Source organism: Aotus nancymaae, unplaced genomic scaffold (genome assembly GCF_030222135.1).
Source record: "Aotus nancymaae isolate 86718 unplaced genomic scaffold, 86718_ANA_hifiasm-v0.15.2.pri h1tg000038l, whole genome shotgun sequence".
Taxonomy (NCBI): Eukaryota; Metazoa; Chordata; class Mammalia; order Primates; family Aotidae; genus Aotus; species Aotus nancymaae.
The window spans coordinates 4,177,906-4,196,392 of NW_026988452.1; the positions used below are offsets into that span (position 1 = coordinate 4,177,906).

The 18,487-nt window shown below is 46.5% G+C and overlaps 1 protein-coding gene across 1 annotated transcript; it reads left to right on the plus strand.

Annotated features, from left to right (window-relative positions):
* The first annotated feature begins 626 nt into the window (after positions 1–626).
* CX3CR1 (C-X3-C motif chemokine receptor 1) lies at positions 627–15,586 on the plus strand. Its single transcript, XM_012455625.2, has 2 exons — positions 627–709; positions 11,993–15,586. The coding sequence occupies exon 2, from the start codon at positions 12,002–12,004 to the stop codon at positions 13,058–13,060; it is 1,059 nt and encodes a 352-aa protein (XP_012311048.1). The 5' UTR covers positions 627–709; positions 11,993–12,001; the 3' UTR covers positions 13,061–15,586.
* The last annotated feature ends 2,901 nt before the right edge of the window (positions 15,587–18,487 follow it).

Consider the following 18,487-nt stretch of genomic DNA (forward strand, 5'->3'; position numbering starts at 1 on the left):
ATGGGTACAGGGAGCCACTAAATGCCTTGGGGCAGAGAGGTGAGGAAAAAATATTTATTGAGTATCTACCAGGTGCAAGATACTCACTAGACGCCTTCAGCACCACAGCTTCTCAAACTCAGGGTGCATATCAGTCTTCCAAGAATTTCTCTAAAATGCAGATTCTAATTCAGTAGATACAGGGCAGGGCTTGAGGCAGTCTTTAATAAGCTCCCAGTGCCTGGGACCACACTTTGAGAAGAAGAACTATGTGTGCCCCAATGTAGTTTAGTGAGTACTATGAGCTTCCTCTTATGGACAGGGAAGCTGAGAGCCCCACGAGCTCTCCCAGCTCCTGAAGGCTCCCCACTGATGAGCGCTGACTGTGCTGTGCTGACTGCAGGGTCTGCTCCCTGCCCCCACCTCCAGGTTGGGGTAAGTGACACCTCTCTCCCTCCAGCTCCGCAGTCTTCCCTGAGGTCCAAGTCTTCCAGGTTTGTAAAGTCAGGCCCTCCCATTGACAGCTGGCCTCCACCCTGGAGTATGTGAGCTTGGCTGTGGTGGCATCTAAAGATAGTCTCCCTCACAGGAAACCAGATACTATTGGCTAACTTTGCAAATAAAATGCCCTTAGAGGGAGGGAAAGGGAAATACTCGTGTCTGGTAGCGTCTGCACAGGACAGGGTGGCTGATTGGCACATCTAGAGGCTCCCTTGGCAGTCCACGGCAGGTAGGTGCACAGGACTAGTTGGGTACCTGTGGGTGGGGTGGAGCAGTGCACAGCCAGCAGAATAGTGATGCTCATCTGCCTTATGTGCAGGCAACGGAAGCCATTATCCTGGGGATGTTGTAGCCTAAACACGTCCAAGGGGATGGAGGAGTGGGAGACAAGGATTGATCGAATTATTTATAATACACTCAACCTGACGGAATAAGATTAGAAGCATTTGTAACTACATTTTAGAGACATGGAGAAAAGCTCATGATTTTACACTAACTGAAAAGAGCATAATATAAAATTGCATCTGGATGCTGTTGAGGAACTATTGCTAATTTTTTTTTTGAGATGGAGTCTCGCTCTGTTGCTCAGGCTGGAGTGCAGTGGCATAATCTCGGCTCACTGCAACATCCGCCTCCCAGGTTCAAGTGATTCTCCTGCCTCAGCCTCCCGAGTAGCTGGGGCTATAGGTGCGCACTACCACGCCTTGCTAAATTTTTGTATTTTTAGTAGAAATGGAGTTTCACTGTGTTAGCCAGGATGGTCTCAATCTCCTGACCTCGTTATCCACCTGCCTCAGCTTCCCAAAGTGCTGGGATTGCAGGTGTGAGCCACCATGCCCGGCTGCTAATTTTTTGAGGTGAAAAATTGTATTAAAGGTTTTTTTTTTAAAAAAAGGGTCCTTATCTTTTAGAGATGCACACGTGTTTATGGGTGAAATTAAATTATTCCATAGAGACTAAGTGGGAAGCCGAGGAAGTATTGACCATGAGTTGCTAATTGTTGAACTCAGGTGATGGCTACAAAGAGGTTCTCGTTGCTTTTATTTGAAAAGTTGCTTTTTATTTGAAAATTTAATGATAAAGTTTTTAAAATTGTATCTGCATTTAATATAACTATAAATGCACTTAATATAAATATAAAACGTGTATATAAAGTTTAGATAGAGAAAAGCTAAAAGCTTGCTGTGGTTGATTCTAGGAAATTGCATTGCAGATAGTTTCATGGGTGTTTTTCCTTTTTCTTCCATTTTTTGTGCCATCTAGAGTTTTTTATAATGAACGTATATTGAATCTATAATAAAAGCTATTTTAATTAATAAATTGCTAGCATAATTTCAATATTCAATTTGGATGTATGCTGTCATAGCCATTGTGAGGACACTCAGGCTCAGGTTTGTGTGGGTGAAAAACATGGTCTTCAGAAAGAAGCTATGAGTGCAAGACAGGAGGAAACCCATCGGGCCCAGCTGAGGACGGGTCGCGGCTTGCTGCTCTTTCCCTCGCCTCACCTCTGGCACTCACAGCCTCACACAGCCTGCAGTCCTTGCTTTGTGAGTTTATAGCTCAGTCCAGAGAACAGCTAAAACGTTTTAGGATTTTTTCAACCTCCCATTCTCACACAAAAAATTAATTTTGGAAATACTTGAGGTAGAAAGCTTGAGGCAGAAAAAAATGGAGCCAAGAAAAGGAAAATTGAAGCATGTGAAAGCAGGCAAGAAAGCTTGTCTTGCTGGGGCACAGTTCATCGCAGGCCTCGAGGGCGCTTTGGAGGGACCTGGGTTTCCGAAGAGGAGGCAGGGTGGGGGTGGATCTGTGCTGCAGAGCCTTGGGGACCACTGCGGGCTGGGAATGGGGGCAGTGGGTTAGAGTTCAAAACCCCTGGGAATGAGAAATAAGCTCAGGAAGGCTAGGGTGGGATTCTTTCATCTTCCTCTTTGCTTGGCTTTATTTTCACGAAGGAAGGCAGGGCAGGAAATAGTCTCAGCCCAAATTCAGTGTGGTTCTTCTTAGTGCTCAGACTGACCTGGCAGTTGCCACACCTCCGGGAAGGGAGCACCTCCTATTCCTCAGCCACGTGCCAGTCTCCACAAAGTCTGCCCCTGAACCCTGCTCCACAGCTGGCCCTGCTCCACAGATGGGGACATAGGCAGCTTGGCTTTGGAATAAAGTCCTGCATGTGGTAACTGTGCACAGCACTTGCTAAGTCGGTTTCCTGCTTTTAAAATGGAGATTGTCCATCAGCCTGTGAAGCCATGTAATGGGTGTGTCGACTTTCTGCAAGGATTAAGAGCATGGTATAGAAAGTCCCAAACACACTGCCTGCCATACCTTTGGTGCTCAAGAAACAATATATGTTGTTTATCATGGGGAAACTGAGGCTCAGAACGTTTGAATACCTGACACACACTGACTACTATTGAATGAGGTTGTGAAGAATCCAGAGCTGTAGGGGCAGGAGAGCAAAGAACGTGGTAGAGCTGACCCAGTCAGGACGATCGTCTATCCCCTTTCCACCCCACTTCAGCCCACGAGGAACCCCGCCCGGCCCTGGGCAGCTATGGCACAGTGGCAATGTCAGGTACGGTCCTCCCTAGCCAGAGACCCTAGCCTCAAAGAACCTCCTTCCCGGGATCCAGGTATCCAACTCCTCCTCCCAGCCCCAGCCTCTGACCCAGAATCCTGAGTCCAGAGATGTTTGGAACCAGCACCTGTAACGGAGGAGCTGAACAAGGAGGGGACCTTCTGCTGCTCCATGGAAGGTCCCGGTCGTGGGAGGGAGTGGAACCAGAGTGGCAGAATCCAGATCTTAGCTGCCGTCTCCAGGACTTGTTCTGATTCCCAGCAGCACAGCCCAGGATTTCCAGGAGGTCAGGTTCTCTGGCATCATTACTTTGCCCAGAAGAGCCAAGGGAAAGTTGGGGTTTCTAGCTGAACCCTGATCCCACCTGCCCTCTGAGGGGCTGGGAATCCGATAGCTGCTGTGCAGGAGGGATCCTCAAGGCACGCCAGCCACAGCTGATGCTCCAACCACCTCATCTTGTTTGGCCGAAGTGCAGCTTTTTAGATTGTAAGTAGGGAGGAAAAGCTATATTACGTGTCTTTAGATCAGGAGTAGGGAGGAAAGGCTCTACAACGTGTCTTTAAACGTCTTCCAGACCACCTTTGTTTTTCCCTTAAAGTGGGCTTCAGGAGAAAATGGAAAGTCTCCTTCCAGTGTGTCGTATTTTGCAATAAACTCCTTTCAATGTCCAGGTTAGCAAAGTGTTAGATTTAATTTCTCACATTACTGCCATCCAGGCTGAGAAAGAGAACCCCAGAAGCCTCTCTCATGTCCCTACCTGACCACAGCCCCTTCCTCTCCCACAAGGAACCACAAGTCTGACTTTTATAGCGATGACTTCCTTGCTTTTCCATGTAGTTTGACTCAATTTAAATGTCCCTGAACTATATAGTTTAGCTTTGCCTATTTTTGATCTTCATATTTGGACTCAAACAGTAGGTCTACTTTTTGGTTTTTAGCTCAACACTAAACTTTTTTTTTTTTTTTTTTGAGACAGAGTTTTGCTCTTGTCACCCAGGCTAGAGTGCAACGGCATGATCTTGGCTCATTGCAACCTCCGCCTCTTGGGTTCAAGCGATTCTCATGCCTCAGCCTGCCGAGTAGCTGGGATTACAGGTGCCCGCCACCATGTCCGGCTAATTTTTGTATTTTTGGTGTAGACAGGGTTTCACCATGTGAGCCAGGCTGGTCTTGAACTCCTGACTTCAGGCAATCCACCCGCCTTGGCCCCCCAAAGTGCTGGGATTACAGGTATGAGCCATCACACCGGCCAACACTAAACTTTTAAAATGCATCCATGTTGTAAGAGATGTACACACACAGAAATTTTCATGGCAACATTGTCCAAACTCGCAACAAACTGAAAGCCACCTATGTGTGCATTAGCAGTAGACATGATAATAAATGATGGAATAGTCACACAGTGGACTCCTATGCAGCAGCGAGAATGAGCCGTTTACAGCCACGCCAACATCATGGGTGAGATGCTTCCAGAAATACTGAGACAAATTTACAGAAAAAGGCAAAATTGGTCCTTATCCACAGGGCATTTATTCAGTGCAAGTCCACCGGACACAATTTGTATTTGCATGAGAAAGAGTCATTTGCACTGCTGTTTTCTATCATCTACAGTGCTATAAAATTAGCTCAGGTAATAAAAGGGGGAGGAAGCCCCAAAGAGTATACGAGAAAGGACTCCCAGTAATCTTCAGGCTGTGCCTATTTCAAGGTGTTTCATCATTTTTCCTTGTAGTTCCTTAGTGTGGAATTTGAGGCCCCTCTCTTTGTCCCTATTCTGCCTTTGCAGCCTTGGCTTTCTCCGCATCCTTCCTCAAAGCCCTGCACTTGCCGAAACTGACTTTCCTGCACACTCCCGGGAGCACGTCGGCCCCTCCCAACTCTACCATCTTCATTGCCTTCCGTTTCTACTTCCCTCTGCCTGGCCTCGGCCCCAGGAAACCTTCCTATGCTTAGACCTTCTGTGCCTTTGTCTTCAAAGCCCACCCCCTATTTGCTGCCACCTCCATCTTGGTCAACCTGGAAGACTTCCCCCACCCTTAAAACATCAGCTTAAATGGCAGCTTTGTTTTTTTTTAATGTGATGGCCTCTGGATCACCTTCCCCCCGTTTTTAAGGAGACAGATATAGAGGTCCAATCCTTGAGCTTCCTGTAACTTTTCTTATATTCTATTACTAAACAATAATAAACACTTGTAGGTACTGTATCTTAAACACTTTTACCTCTACAGAATTTAGCACAGTGTCTAGTATTGGTGAAATGTAATTAACAAAATCTTCCTTCAACACAGAAATTCTCTCCACAAAAGTAGTAGAGAAAGAGCAGTTTTATTATTGAATAAGCAGTAACCAAAATGAGCTGTGCATTACTGCCGTCTACTAAGCGGTTGCAAGGACAGAAAGAAATCTTCTCCTTTTATACAGCCAAGCAGATGCAACCTGTTACATACATGTTACCGAGACAAGCAATAACCATTCCTCAAGTAAGAGGTCTTGCCAGCCATTGGTCATACAAGCTTCACTCTAAATTTACCTGGTAATTAGGGTAACTGCTCATGTTAGCTAACTGGCTCTACCCAGAGGAGAAACAAATTTATCTTTAAGACAAGTGGCAATTTTGCAGCCCGGAGCAAGGCTCTTAAGTTAGGTTACTACCTTCCTACAGAAACTAGGAGACAGAAGTACTGTTTCCCTTCTGTTTGTTTACATTCCAGGTCCTTGGAAGAGACTAGCCTCGCTCTTAAAGCTCACAAAAAGCCTATCAAGTTTCAAAAGGATTTATATACATTCAAAGAGAGGAGAAAGTACTTAAAACTTTTCTAAGCCTGTGCAGTGGCTCATGCCTGTATTCTCAGCACTTTGAGAGGCTGAGGTGGGTGGATCACCTGATGTCAGGATTTCGAGACTAGCCTGGGCAACATGGTGAAACCCCATCTCTACTAAGAATACAAAAATTAGCTGAACGTGGTAGTGGGTGCCTGTAATCCCAGCTACTCGGGAGTCTGAGGCAGGAGAATCACTTGAACCCAGAGGTGGAGGTTGCAGTAAGCCGAGATCGTGCCATTGCACTCCAGCCTGGGTGACAAGAGTAAAACTCTGTGTAAAAAAAAAAAAAAGTTTTCTAAAGTAAATGCTCTAAGAAAAAAAGGAGGTGAGAAGATCTCTTTCCTTATTTTTAACAAGAAGAATTAAAGACTTTTATTTTTAATTTTTACTTAGACTAGAATATGGTACAGATGCTCAAAAATATCACTTAATTAATAATTAAACGTTAACAAGTCCATCTCTTTTTCAATTATTAAAAACGTTATGAAGCATTTCCCTTCAAAATTTCACAGTTTACTTTGACATAAATAAATAAATTCTGTAAAGTATTTTGAAGAGGGAAGGAAAGGGAGGGGTGTCAAATACAAAATAATGGTAGGGTTTGTAAAGGGGAGCTCACTAAACCCAACAGGGTTCTGCTGTTGCTATTTTTTTTTTGGAGGCGGGGTTTGGGTGTGCATTGGCCTGTGTGAATCCCTGGTGGGTAGATAATGCCGTGCGGTTCTAGGTGGGATCATTGCTATAGGAATAGACAGTCACTCCATTTACTTGCATAGGGGTTGGGGTATAAAATGTTTCCTTATAGCTCCTTCACATGGAATTCAGCATCCCTCTCCCCATCAGCCTCAGCTCTCTCTGCAATCCGAGGAGTGTGTGTTATAAAAATTGCTGCCATCATAAATGAGAAAACCATAAGGACCTGGTAAAACTTGGCTTCCCAAACTGTCAGGGGTCTGGGCATGGCAGCCGACTATCTAGTACAAGGAAAATGAGATTTGCCAAGACTTGATCAACTGCTCCAGCTCTCTATCTCCAAACAGAACCTCATCTGAATGCTCACAGGCTGTGCCCCAGGAATCTCATGTTCCCGGGGCACGCTGCTGGCAGCCTCTCTGTTGACAATAGAGCACACTTTTGCTGACCTAGGACTCATGTTGCTCTTTAAGACTGCTTCCTTGGCCAGGCATAATGGTTCACACCTGTAATCCCAGCCCTTTGAGAGGCCCAGGCAGGAGGATCTCTTAAGGCCCAGTGTTCAAGACCAGCCTGCTCAACATAGTAAGACCCCATATCTACAAAAAATAGCTGGGCATGGTGGTGCACGCCTACACTCCCAGCTACTTGGGAGACCGAGGTGGGAGGATTGCTAGATCCCAGGAGTTCAAGGCTGCAGTGAGCTATGATCATGCTACTGGACTCCAGCCTGGGCAACAGAGCGAGATCCTGTCTCAAACAAACGAAAACAACAAACAAAAAAACTGTGTTTGATTCTTGCTGAAAAATTGAGCATGCAGGAGCTGGCAAGGACCCTAGAGGTGGTCTGGTCCAATGCTTTAATTTCATCCAGCAAGAAACTGAAGCAGAGCGGAGTGACCTGCCCAGGGCCTCTCAGACATTCCCGCCTGGAAATGTGTGGGCTTCTGTGAAACATGGGGCTCTTAAAAGCACTGTCATCTATTTGAAGGCAGAAAGTAGGCTAACCCTTCAGCTTTCAGCCTTTTCTTCTCCAGAGAAAATGACCCCAGTTTCCTCAGCATCTTTGATGGGAGCTAGATTCTTGGGGGTCTGGCAGTGAGGACCACCTAGTGGTGGCTGGAAGGGCAAATGATATCCCACCTTCCATTTTCCACTCACCAATCCCTGAGGGTCAGCCTGCTGCGTTATGAGCCCAGAGGGGAGAAACCCAACCGATTCAGGGATGCATCATGGACCAGTTTCTTTTAAGGAGTCTGGGTCTACTGTTATCAGTTCTGCTTTGAGAGAAGTGGCCTACGGTATCCTGCAGATTTCCCCTCCAGGGAGAAAAGCATAAATTATAGAAAATACGCGCACATCATTCTTTCTCGCAAATGACAGCGGGAATGACTATGTGTACATGGTCCCGCAAATGACTGTGTGTACATGGTACCTCACCCAGCTTTTTTCACTTACCAGTATGTCTTAGAGTTGGTCTCCTAATACAATACTTAGATATGTCTGTTTTTGTTGTTTTTCCTGTTTCTAAGAGCTGGAAACTGTGTTCTTAAGCAGCTGTTTATTGTCCCATGAATTAGATTAATTAGATTTATTGTACTTTGATCTGTCCCTAGTGATGGACATTGGGGTTGTTTCCCTTCATGTATATTTCAAGCTTGCTGCAGTGACAGTGTACACACTTGCTGGAGCGTGTGTGTGTGTGTGTGTGTGTATCTAGGATAAATCCCAATAAGCAATTTAATGTAATTTCATTCTTATGCTCTCAGCAAACCAAAGGCATTATTTTTTAGAGGAGGAAGCTGAGGCTGTTGTTTTGATGCCTTTTTAACCACTGGATTTTGGGCTCAACTGTTTGATAGTCACTGCATCCTTGACTCTTCTCCGATGCCAGGATTTGGCCCTTAAGCCCAGGGCCTGAGTCTCCTTCATCTTCGAGGGAGAGTGGGAAGAGCACAGGCCGTGGCCTCAGTCGTGCTCCCCCTGCTTCTAGCCGTGGCCTGGGCCAGGTGCTTCACCCAGCTGTCCTCCTGTGAGGCATGATATGTGCAAAATGGGAATGTGACCATGAAGATCAACAATGTCCCTCAGTGACCAGTGCCGCTCCTCAGGGTCACGGGGGAACTCATAGAAAGGGATATCTGTCCCGTTCCTTCCCATGTGGTCCGGATGGCTCACAGCAGGGACCACAACATGCTGGGTGACCGCCCACTGCGCCAGCACTGACAGACTCCTGCGGGAGTCACGGCGATTCTAGGGTCTTCACTGGGGATTCTGAGACAGCAGGGAGCCAGGATGAGGGCTGCAGAGTGTTCCTTTGCAGACCCCCTGGATGGCAGGGTGCAGTCCCAAGCCAGATGGATGCCCATAACCAGCCATTTGGCTCTCAATACATAATGTTACCAAGAGTTGGGCAAAACCCTCCATCCCAGAGCATGTCTGAATTTGCATCCCATCTGCAGAAGATGCATTGACCCACTCCATCAAAGTCTTATGTGAATTTTCCCTGTTGAGAAGACGAGCCCCTTCCTGGCCTAGACTGTCCTGACTGATCTTTCCATGAGCTCCCTGACAAGCCAGAACCACCCCCAGCTTATATGGAGACTTGGTGCAAATTAGAGAAGACGTCCCTGTGCAGGTGGCAGCCCTGAGCCCAGGCACCCCGTCAGGCAGACAGCCTGATTTGGGACCCCTCTGCCACTCAACCAGGCAGTCAGTTACTGGAAAGTTCTCCATATTCTTGTCCCACTCCTCCTTTTCCTCTCATCATAAATATCCCCACAGCCATTCAGCAGGGCAGTGAATTAAATATAGAACATTTTTTTCAGATTTGCAGAAAACATTAGATCAATAATGATCTAAGTAGAGCCATGAGCCTGACAGTTTAGTAAAAGCTCAGTAAAGGGTGGCTTCCTTCCCCTCCCCCCAGAATAATCTGAAAAGAAAGCGTGTCTCATTTCAGGGAAAAAAATATATAAAGTGACCTTTAAAGACCAAATTCCCAGGATACCCAGGTAGAGGTGAAACATAGGAGCCCACAGGCAGCCTCGATGATTCCAAAGATCCAAAGAGCTTCTTCTTCTTCATATAATGCAGGAAACAAACTAGACATGTATTAAGTGCTTGCTGTATGCGACACACTGTGCCCGGTGCTCCATTTAAAACAGTCCTGTGGGCAGGCACGAGGATCAATCCTGATCTTGCAGACAAGGACTGTCAGGCTCAGAGGTTCCAAGCTCACCCATCACCCAGCCAGAGTGGACAGCTACAGGGTTCCGAGTCCACGGAAGTTCCTAGGCTGAAGGACTGACCACAGGCACAGAGACGCAGGGTGGTTTTTATTGGATTTGGCTACCTCGTGAGTCAGCTTTGCCAGCTCTTCTCAGTGGGGCAAGGGGAGGGAGGAAGTAGCTAGCTCCAGGGTCCCTAACACAGAACCACCAAGGACTTGACTAGTTTTACTCCTACAGCAGCGTGTCTGGGAAGATCATGCTCTGTGACAAGCTACAGGCACGAAGTACCAATTCCTGTTTCTCCACATATCAGCTTGAGTCATATGAAACTGACATTGATGTGGCTCAAAAACAGCTGTATGCCAGCCACATTAGACCATTTGATTTAAATATTATTAATTAATGTCACAGCCAGAGACTCTTCTCTGAGAAAAGGGCACTGCAGCCTGAAGCAGAGAAGGTGCACATGTTCCCTGGGGTTGAGAACTCTCCACAGCCTGTGACAGCTCGGGGAGTAAAGCCCTGGCCCACTTATCCTGGGAGAGTCCGGCTGAGATACAGGGCTCGGAGCAGAGGCTGGGAAGGGAGAAGTGACACCCTGGCTGGGTGGGCCCTGATCTTGGTGAGACGCCACCAGGGTGAAACCATCATGGAAAGGGTGTAGTGGGGTGTGAAAACTCCCTCGGTTAAAGCGTGAGCTGTGCTGTAAGTTGTGGTGAGGAGGGAGGCAGTGACAACCAGGAGGCCCGTTCTGAGCAGCCTCAGGGTTTCTGGGGGACCCATCTGTGGTATCACAGGGAAGAGGAGGAGACGCCCAGAGGAGCAGTGTGAAAGGGCTGCCTCCCAGCCGGCTCTGTAGTGAATGACCAGCAAGTCCTGGCTGCGAAAAGAAGGGGAGTGCAGTCTGTGCAGAAACGTCTTCTTTTTTGAATACTCGAAGGAAAGAGGAGATAAGAATAGTGGGGAAGACCAGACCAAAGTGAAGTATAAGGCTGGTAATGGTAGGGAAGTTAGTGACCGGGAGCCTAGCACAGCAGACTAACCGAGCCCCAGCCTCCATCTTGGATCAGACAGCCCCTCTACGACTACAGAACCCTGAATGGTGCCAACTCCTCCTCTTCACTTAGACTTATAGGATGGCCAACAGTCCTGATCTGCCTGGGACTGGGGGGTTTCCAGCAGGGGGGACTCTCAGGGTTGAATCCAGGAAAGTCCTGGGCAACCCAAACACGGTGTTCCCTCTAGAGTGAATGACTCTGATACCTGCTAAGAAAGAGAAGGACTTGTTGGTTATAAGGAGAAGAGGAAGTGAAGTGGTTCTCAAAAAACAAAGATGAGGGCTTCTGGGTGCTGTTCTGCCCAGGGTTCTGGGTCTGAGACTTCTTTCTCCAGGCCTAGCTTCACGGAGAAGTGAGGGGCCTGAGCTGGAAAGGTGGAAATAAAGGAAGAGGATGGAGAATTGTTTTGGGGAAGTTTGGACTGGAAGTGTGAATTATGGCTGCACCCCTAATTCAGCCCATCTCACCCCTCCTCTCCTGCCCATGGTTCTCCCTTGCTTATCCACACCGTGGTCAAACTAGCTAGGTTTTGGAGAGACTTTGGACAGTGAAAGAAATACGGATCTGTCTCAAGCTTCAAAAAGCCTAGAGCTGGCCAGGCACGGTGGCTCACATCTGTAATCCCAGCACTTTGGGAGACCAAGGCGGGTGGATTACCTGAGGTCAGGAGTTCAAGACCAGCCTGGGAAACATGGTGAAACCCCGTCTCTACTAAAAATGCAAAAATCAGCCAGGCGTGGTGGCACAAGTCTGTAATCCCAGCTACTCAGGAGGCTGAGGCAGGAAAATTGCTTGAACCCCATGGGGCAGAGGTTGCAGTAAGCTGAGATCGCACCACTGCACTCCAGCCAGGGCAACACAGCGAGACTCCATTAAAAAAAAAAGCCTAGAGCCAAATGCCCACGGAGCCATTTACTGCATGGCATTGGGCAAGTCAAAGGAGTCTCCTCTGTCAAAGGAGTCTTGCTGTCTTCACCATCTTGGCAAGTGGGAAGCTGGGAAATGTAGTTTGCACCCAACCTATATTTGTTTCTTCCTGCCTGCCTCACATATGGAGCCACACAGAATTCTCACTTTGTTTCTCTGAGAACTAACGCAGTTACTTGCTTTTCTTTTTGATCCAGGCCCTCACCATGCCCACTGATTCAGTTCCAGAAGACTTTGAGTATGACGATTCTGCTGAAGCCTGTTACATTGGGCACGTCGTGGCCTTTGGGACTGTCTTCCTGTCCGTTTTCTATTGCCTTGTCTTTGCCATCGGCCTGGTAGGAAACGTGTTGGTGGTGCTTGCCCTCACCAACAGCAAGAAGCCCAAGAGTGTCACCGACATTTACCTCCTGAACTTGGCCTTGTCTGACCTGCTGTTTGTAGCCACCTTGCCCTTCTGGACTCACTATGTGATAAGTGAACAGGGCCTCCACAATGCTTTGTGCAAACTCACTACCGCCTTCTTCTTCATCGGCTTTTTTGGAAGCATATTCTTCATCACAGTCATCAGCATTGATAGATACCTGGCCATCGTCCTGGCAGCCAACTCCATGAACAACCGGACCGTGCAGCATGGCGTCACCATCAGCCTAGGTGTCTGGGCAGCAGCCATCTTGGTGGCAGCCCCCCAGTTCATGTTCACAAAGGAGAAAGAAAACGAATGCCTTGGTGACTACCCCGAGGTCCTCCAGGAAATCTGGCCCGTGCTCCGCAACGTGGAAGCAAATCTTCTTGGCTTCCTGCTTCCCCTGCTCGTTATGAGTTTCTGCTACTTCAGAATCATCCGGACGCTCTTTTCCTGCAAGAACCAAAAGAAAGCCAAAGCCGTCAAACTGATCCTTCTGGTGGTCGTCGTGTTTTTCCTCTTCTGGACACCCTACAACATTATGGTTTTCCTGGAGACGCTTAAGCTGTATGACTTCTTTCCCAGTTGTGACCTGAGGAAGGAGCTGAAGCTGGCCCTCAGTGTGTCCGAGACGGTTGCATTTAGCCATTGTTGCCTGAATCCTCTCATCTATGCGTTTGCTGGGGAGAAGTTCAGAAGATACCTCTACCACCTGTATGGGAAATGCCTGGCTGTCCTGTGCGGGCGCTCGGTCCATGTTGGTTTCTCCCCAGCCAGCTCACAAAGGAGCAGGCAGGGAAGTGTTCTGAGCAGCAATTTTACCTACCACACCAGTGATGGAGGTGTGTCCCTCCTCTGAAGGGACTCACAAAGCCTTGTGTCTACAGAGAAACTGGAGTTCCTAAATCTGATGCTGGATAATGAGGAAAGATTTTTGTTGTTGTTTCTTACAAGCACAAAATGATGGACCCAATGCACACAAAACAACCCAGAGTGTTTTTGAGAATTGTGCTCAAAATTTGAATGACAAAGAGTAGACGTGTCTCTTACTGCAAATGTCAGAACTTTTTTATTTACAGATGAGAAAAATTCAACTCAGACTAGTTTAGTTAAAAGGGGGTGATGAATATTGTTCACATTGTGGCATAGGCAAAAGGGTGTCTGAGCTCTCAAACTGAGGGGAAACCAGGGCCTGAACCCTTCCCTCATTTGAATCTTTTAGTCATTATAGATTCCCCAGACTTATGTGACACAACTTTATCACCAGAGAGGGACTGACACTCATGCTTTTCTAGCTGCAAAGGCAAAATTCCCAGGGAAGTGCTCTGATAGACCACGTTTGTATCAAGTGCTCATCCTGGAAGGCACTGTTTCCATGGGGAAGGGATATATAAGAGGGAAGCTTCCAGTTCAATCTTGTGAATAGAGAAGCAGAAAGACGTATTTCCAAGAAGTTGAGTGGGTGGGTACTATTTGATTACACAGAACAAATGCCACACATCACCCTTACCGTGTGTCTGGCCCCGTGTCTCCCCTGATCACACCAGCCTCCTCTTCATTAAGCCCTCCTCCATCACGTCCCCAACCTGCAAGGGCTCCCTGCTGCCTACTGCATCAGGTCCAAACTCAAATGCTTGGCCTCTCATACCCCCACCATGAGTTCCCACCAACAGATTTCCCATTGCCTCCTCCTTCCCAAAGGACTCCACCCACCTTCTCAGCCCGTCTCTTCCATACGACCTCATTCATCTCCACCTGCTCCCAGGCCAGTAGGGGAAATAGAAAGAACTCTGCCCCCAGATAAGGAGGGATGGATTCCAACCCCAACTCTGTCAGTTGCCCCCTGGGCAGCTTGAGACCAATCAAGCTTCAGTTCCCTTGTCTGTAGAAGAGGGATAAGGTACCTTTTGCATAGAGATCACCCTTTCCAGCATGGGGAACTAGCTACCAGCTCTCACAGGTCCAACCTTTTTGTCTGCTTCTTAGACCTTTGCTTTCCCCACACCTGGTGCTGCTGCACTGTGCCCAAGTGGTGATGCTGACGAAACTTGGAGGAGCGTCCGGTGCTGCTGCATGACGCAGCCAAGACACAGAAGAGGCCAGTTCTTACAATGGCACCCAGCAAGCACTCCCCAGCCTACTGAGTGACAGCCTTCCTTAAGCGACTCTCCCGGACCGTCTCGAATACTCCCTCCCAATCACCTGTGGCAGGCCTCTGCCCCTCTGGAAAAATACCCCGTCATTCATGCCACTGCCAACCTGGGGAGCCGGGGCCATGGGAACAGCTTTTTTTTTTCTTCCTAGAAACGTTTGGGACAATCTAAAACTTTAAAGTTTGAAAAACGACTGTGATAATGCTAAAGAAAATGTCATCCAGTCTAACCACATCAATCTTGTCCTTCCTGCATTCACCCATCCAGACGCTGTTCACACTCTCACATGTTTAGAGTTGCAATCATAATGTACAGATGGTTTTACAATCGCATTTCTTTTCCCCTTAACATTAGACCACAAATAGTGCTCAGTTTCTGTGTAGTTTGGTAATTATCATTTTAGAAGACTCTACCAGACCGTGCACTCACTGAAGGCAGATGGTATCTGATAAATTGCTGTACATCCGATAGCTCTTTGGCAGTCTATATGTTTGTATAATGAATGAGAGAATAAGTCATGTTTCTTCAATTTACTTACCCTTACTCTGTTGATAAACATTTAACTTGTTTCCAATGTTTAGCAAATACGTATTTTATAGAAGTTCCATCTGTGTAACTTTCTTTCTCCTGTTCAATTATTTCCTGTGGATAAATTCATTGCCATGGGGATAACTGAGCCAAAGGACATGGGAGCATGTTAGCTTTTGATACACACACATGAAAATCATATATTACAAAACCTTTACTGAATTGTATTATATACGAAATGTGAACACAGACAATGAGGCTTTCCAAAGACAATGAGACCAAGCCTCTTCCCTCAATAGCTTAACATTTAAATGCAGAAGAGAAGAGAAGGAATAATCACGCTTTGCATTAGTAGCACAGGAGTGCTAAGTGACTTCTGACCTGAGTCTTTAGGGGAATGGAGTTCTCCAGGTAATGGCATTCCAGGCTGAGGAAGCAGCATGTGTACAGGAAGTATGTGACAGCATGAGGAGCTCACGATGTGAGAAAACTTTGTGCGGATATTAAAAGGCATTGGAAGTGGAGTGGGTGGTAGAAACCTTCTGAGCTGAGCTGTTAGGTGTGGGCTGAGCTCAAACAGCCAATGGAGGAGGCGCTGGTTCTCCTCAGGGTGTGGACGGGTTTCTTCATTATTACCTGATCCTCATTCCAACTGTTGAACCATGAGACTCTAATTAAAGTTTAACCTATTTCTGGACTTCCAATACAGAGGAAATATTTATTTTGGCTTGAGAAATAAGAGAAACAAACACTTCATTTCTAGAAGAAAATTACATTTATCTCATTAGAAACCTATATTTATTTATTCATTCATTTTGCTGAATGGGACAGAATAGGGAGAAAATAAGGAAGCTCATTGAAAAACCCAACATAGCAAGGATGTTGGTGTCTAAATAAAAGGAGGCATTTTGGAAAGGACAGTTGGCCCTCAGAGCACACCTGAGTCAGGTCCACTCCTGCTTCTGAGCTCTGGGCTTCCCAAGAGCAGAGGAATCTGTGATGAATCCCGACATATTAACTCTCTGCTTTGGGCAGGTTACTTAACATCTCTGAGGCTCAGTCTCCTCATCAGAAAAATTAAGATAAAAGTAGTTCCCACCTGCTAGGGTTGGCGCAGAGGATTCAGTAAGATTACTCCCGCAAAGATCACAGTGCAGACGTGGCGAGGCAAGCTCACGTACATGGTGGCGATTATTTTTATACTTATTATTTTTATTAGACTGAGCTTCTCCCAGCAACTCAATATGTACTGTCCTGTCCTTCCTTGCCTTTTACTTTTCTTAGTAGCAGACTCGCAGACTTGGGTGATTGGAGGTAACTGGGTCCAAATCCATACTTTGTGGGTTAGAAAACAGAGGCCCAGAGAGGGCCAGGAGGTGGCCCAAGGTGCCACAGTGAATTACTGAGAGAGGTAGATCCTTGATTCACAGTCTACCATCTCCTTTCTCATCTTGATCAAAATACAGATCAATCTGGCCTCTAAGAGCAGAGAGCACAGAAGGAAGGTCTGCAGGCAGGGAATGAGGCAGGGAAGAGCAGCCCGCAAGGTGGCTGCAGAGTTTAACAGAATCAATCCGCATGTGGACAGGTGTGTGCTGTGTGGCACAGCCCTTGGCAATAGCCATTTGGAGACATCTGTATATGGAATGACAGATGGTGTCAACCGAGACTCCTCAGCAAACACTGCAGAATTCCTAGAGGCAAATGCTGTATCAGTGGCTTCCAGGAGGATCTGAGTGGGTGGGCCAAGCCTTAGACAGACGGGGCACTGTGGAGGGACAGCCATACCCAGGGGCTGCCCAGTGCTTGGGTAAAATGCAGAATCCCTTCCACATAATTCCACTCACTTCATGCTTATTCTGTGCTCATTTAATGACATTCTAAGGGAGTGTCTCCTTCCCAGGGATTTTGCCATCAAGAAAGATGGAGCATATATGCTTTCAGTTACTAAGAAGAACTATCAACCCTTGTAATCCACTGCACCTAGAGTGTGGACAGGGTCTCACGGTCTTTCTGTTCACCTCTCTCTGAGATGCTGTCCCTGAGCATCCAGGGAGAGAGTTCACCTCTGGCCACAAAGTCCGATAACTACACCTGGGAGCACAGCAGCCTGACTGAGAGGTCCACCTTGGGTAGTGCCTGGGCCCAAGATGATGCCCATTTGTGCCTTCAAAATTGGAGCAGTTCATCCCATCTCCGCAGCTAATTTTTTCCCCACCTGCACCGCACTCACTGGCCCCGGGGGGCCACTTCAGATTCAACATGACTTGTAATATTGTTTGCCTAACTTGCTGAGTTGGCAATAAAATTTGGGGCCACTTAAGAGTAGTGTGATCTGACAGCAAGTGAGAAAAGTGGATCTTAGCAAATTTAGAAATATCCGGTTTCTCTTCAATACACTCTCCATCCACGGGAGGGCCAAGGGCCAGGTCGTTTTCTGAGGGATATGTGGTGTGATGTTTCTATTTCTGTTCTATTACGGCACGTTGTTAGGCAACAGTGAGAGCTCCTCCAGACACACCCAGCAGCGCTGGCAACCGCAGAACATGCTCAGCAGGAAAATTGCTCTTTTACTCCACATTTTCCTATTTACTGAGACAGAAACAAACGTATCGTTTAGTTTGTATTTCTTTGAATACTAGGTAAGATTGTTCGGTTTTCAAGGTGTGTGTTTTAAATTATTTGTATCTTTTTCCGATTCTAAAAGAAAGATACTCATTATGGAAAATATGAAAAATATACAATTTTAAATTTAAAAAATTTTATTTACACAATATTCAACCTCCCAGAGATTACTGTGGTTTAGCGCTGAGGTTATTTTCTTCCATGCCCATGATATTTTTTTAAAAAGACTTACGAATAGACATTTCTCAAAAGAGGACATAAAAATGGCCAGCAGGTAAATGGAAAAATGCTCAACATTGCTAATTACTAGGAAAACGCAAATTAAAATCACGATGAGCTACATCTCACATTTGTCAGAATGACTTTTATCAAAAAGACAAAAGATAATAAATGTCAGCAAGAATGTGGCTAAAAGGGAACGCTGTGCACTGTTGGTAGAAATATGAATTAATACAACCGTTATGGACAAAAGTTTACAGGCGTCTCAAAAGCTAAAAATAGAATTACTATATGATCCAACAATACCACTTCTGGGTATTTACCCAAAAGATATGAAATCTGTTTGTTCAAGAGATGCCTGCACCCCCATGTTCACTGCAGCACTATTCGTAATAGCCAAGTCTTAGTATCAACCTAAGTGTCCATCAACAGAGGAGCGAAGAAGGGAAATGTGGTAGATATGCAGAACACTATTCAGCCTTTGAGAAGAAGGAAACTCTGCTATCTGCAACAACATGGATGGAGTTGGAGAACATGATGCTAAGTGAAATAAGGCACAGAAAGGCAAATACTGCCTGTTCTCACCTATATGTGGAATCTGAAACAATCAAACTCATAGGAGCAGAGAGTGGAATGGCGGTTACAGATGCTTGGGGATGGGGAGAGAAGAGAGAGCTGATGGTCAGAGGGTACAAAATTTCAGTTAGACAGAAGGAATATGTTGCTTTTTTCGTTTTTGGAGTTTTATTACACAGTGTGGT